Raw genomic sequence first — 3,418 nt, forward strand, 5'->3', positions numbered from 1 at the left:
AGTGATCACCAATATTTTAGAATTATGTTTTGCATTAATATTCAACCAATTTAGCATAATAATAGTTTGGAGCAAATTGAATATTTTGTTTGTATGCCTTTGAGATCGCAGGAATAACTTTTCACTATAAGAATCGAGTAGAGGCCAATACGGGCGAATGTGACTCCATGACTCACTTCGTACCATCATCCCCGGTCCTCCTTTCATGGTTCCGAACCATATGGGGTTAGTAATCTCATGGATTATGAATGGGGTGTAACCTTCACGGGTCAATCGTTGTTGCCTTTCGTTGTCCCTTATCGTGGTTGCCTTTTTATGATCCGTGAACGGTTTACAAGTTCCTTAAAAACTTGTTGGCGGCTCCCTACTTTCCTTGTCCCTATTATTATTATGTCAATTCCCACTTCCTAAGAGTGCCAAGCATATTCACACATGCTTTAACGTAGGCGCACTTCGAGCGACGCCTACAGTAACCTATGTGGGTCAAATTTGGATTGGGTCATGCTTGAGTCGGGTTACGTCGGGCTTTACATCTTATCTGGTTTGGGTCGGGTTTAGCTTAGTTTAATAACAGGTCGGGTTGGTTATATTCGTGTTAGGTGAATAGTAGGTTGGGTTTAATTCGGGTTTTCACGGGTTAAAATGGGTTAGGGTCATTCTCGGATTTGAGTTGGCTTTGGTTCAAGTCAACAATTAGCGGGTTAGAATCAGGTCTTTCTCGAGTTGGTTCAAGTCAATAATTTGCAGGTTATAATCAAGTTGAATCATTTAATTTCCAAGTAGAATCATTATTAAGTTCAAGTCAACAAGTCAATAATTAATGGGTTACATTTAGGTCGGGTCATCTACACATCAATTCATGTTCGGGTTCGATCTCAAATACTCTAGTCAACATAGGTATAGGATTGGTTTCAAATTGAGTAAAGTTCGATTTAGGTCACCATTTTTTTTTGTCAGTATTTTAAGTCGAGTCAACTTTTGACAGCTCTATATGTGATAGTGTTACTTTTAATACCATGGAACCATGGGGTCCCATAGTAAATGTAGTCCCATACTATTTTTAGAATTATATATGTCAAGTATTTTGGAACGAAAAAATGAAAATCATACCAAGTATTCTAGGACAAAGGGAGTAATACAGGATATTATCTTCAATTTTGTAAATAAGGACATTACATAAATCAAACAATTCATATGATATAAAATATCATAAAAGTAAATGAATTATTTCATAAAGTTAATGTATAATAGCTAAATATACTGAACTTTAATTCTGTAGTACAATTACTTAGAGTAAATGTAAAAATATTACAATACTAAAAAAAAAATATTTGTTCATTTAATTTTGATCTTGATCTTCCAAAATATCTTCAAATTTCCTAGTATTATAATAACTGCACAAAAATAAACATCAGAAATCAATGACAAATTAAAGTAAATAAAGTACAATTTAAAGTAAACAAATTACAACTTAAAGTAAATAAGAAAAATACAAAGGTAATATACCTAAAAAAAAGTACCAAGTATAATAATACCTGCACAGAAATAAAAAGTAAATCAAGTTAAATGTTAAAGTAAATAAATAAAACATTAAAGTAAATGGAACACATTTTAAAGTAAAATACCCGAAGAACTACTTGTTTGGACAGTTTCTACTATCATGTGAAACACCAGATTGCCCACAAGCGCTACAGGTTCTGCCCTTTTTGGATTTTTCTTCAGAAGCTATTTCTTTTGCACTTTTCAACCGCTTTGAACTTCTGGTAGAACCTTTATTAAGACACTGATTTGGAGGCAAGATGTTTAAATCTACTTCATTTGACCCAACCAAAACCTGAATATCAGCATCTTTCACCTCTTTTGAAGTAGCTTCATTTTCAGGATTATTCTTTGTCATCATCTGCTCAAATGAAGATAATTTCCTAACCTCAGATTGGTCAGATAAACTCACAAAATTGTAGATCTTGGACCATACATCACTCACCAATTGCTTCTTCTTATCATACTTAGAAGCATCATCCAGAACATCATTTACAGTAGAAGCTTTCTTAAGCACATCTTTTCTCAAAAGATTCAAGATATAAGGATCAGGAATTTCACGTATACTTTTGCCTTTCATAATCAACAGAATCTGTCTACATAAGACACCTTGACTTTCAAACATTTTACAAGTACAACTTAACTCAAATGTGGCCAAGTCAAAAGTTACATTTAAAATTTTCCTTTTCTCATGATCAACAATAACAGAAAACTCCACATCATCTCCATACAAAGAACTACAACTTTCAACACCACATGAGAAACAGGCTCCCTGGCATTCTTCTTGAAAATCATAAAATACGGCACGAGTATAAACAACAGCAGCATGCTTTTCCAAATGTAAATGAGTAACCAATTGAGGCTCAAATTTATTAAGCCTGTTCAACTCATCCTTTTCATGCCTTTGAGCATAAAGAGCAGTTTCATAACGGACAGAGAATTCAACACAAGTCACAAGGGGGTTTGCAAAATTACAAAAGAAATTGTTTTCACCTTCAGACCTAGAAGTAGAACATAGTAAGCCACCCATAAATAAGTCCCTAAAATATGTAGGGATCTAAAGATGTTTAATCTTGAACATGTATGCAAACCAATAATGATTAACAAGACCAAATTCCTCCATAACACTAGTAGACACCCAAATGTGTCTCCCCAAAACCAAACCCAGTGATGAATACCTTTCATGTCATTTGATTATTGAACGAAGTAAAAGTGTGAAAGGTCTAGTGATGTGGATGTTTTTATTAAAATATCTCTCCTTTTGTTTTAAAAAATGTTTCTTATTTAACTCTATTTATGAAAATGTCCAATCCAGTTTGGTTTGGTCTATGATAAGGGTCCAATAATGGTGTAGTTGGATTGTTCTCGAAAAGAATTTTCCAACAATATATTATAAGCCCAATTCCGATGAATAATGAGGAAGTTATGACCAAAATACTAAACTGGGCCCAAATCGAATTTTACCTACGACCCAATGATAATGTGGAGGGTCCAAAGGTTTAATCCTATTCTTAAACTAATTAGGATTTATTAGAAGATTATATGAGTTTCTAAAAGATCTTTATTATCCTTTTTGAAAAGATAAAATCAAAGAATTTGAAATTGAATAAAACTTTCCTTTTGTAAGTCCTAATTCTATTCGAATTTAAAGATGTTCAAAGACAGTTAGATATTATTTTTGTGCATTATAATCTTTATCCAAATCTTATATGGTTGGATATATCTTGAAATTATCTTTCCAATGATATATTATAATGTTAGTTCCGAGCTATAACGAAAAAGATATGAAAGAAATACGAAACTCTATCCAAAACTAACACCCTTCCACTATTTCGGCCATATCTTTTTATATACAAAAAATTTTAATCTGATTCTAATT

The 3,418-nt window shown here is 32.7% G+C and overlaps 1 protein-coding gene across 1 annotated transcript; it reads right to left on the reverse strand.

Annotated features, from left to right (window-relative positions):
* Positions 1 to 1,339: 1,339 nt before the first annotated feature.
* LOC145642820 (protein FAR1-RELATED SEQUENCE 1-like) lies at positions 1,340 to 2,569 on the reverse strand. The gene is made up of 3 exons (XM_081693985.1): positions 1,638 to 2,569; positions 1,521 to 1,535; positions 1,340 to 1,394 (listed from the first exon to the last, which is right to left on the reverse strand). The coding sequence occupies exons 1-3, from the start codon at positions 2,567 to 2,569 to the stop codon at positions 1,340 to 1,342; spliced, it is 1,002 nt and encodes a 333-aa protein (XP_081550111.1).
* Positions 2,570 to 3,418: the final 849 nt, after the last annotated feature.

The sequence above is a fragment of the Chenopodium album genome, chromosome 8, assembly GCF_948465745.1.
Source record: "Chenopodium album chromosome 8, dcCheAlbu1.1, whole genome shotgun sequence".
Taxonomy (NCBI): domain Eukaryota; kingdom Viridiplantae; phylum Streptophyta; class Magnoliopsida; order Caryophyllales; family Amaranthaceae; genus Chenopodium; species Chenopodium album.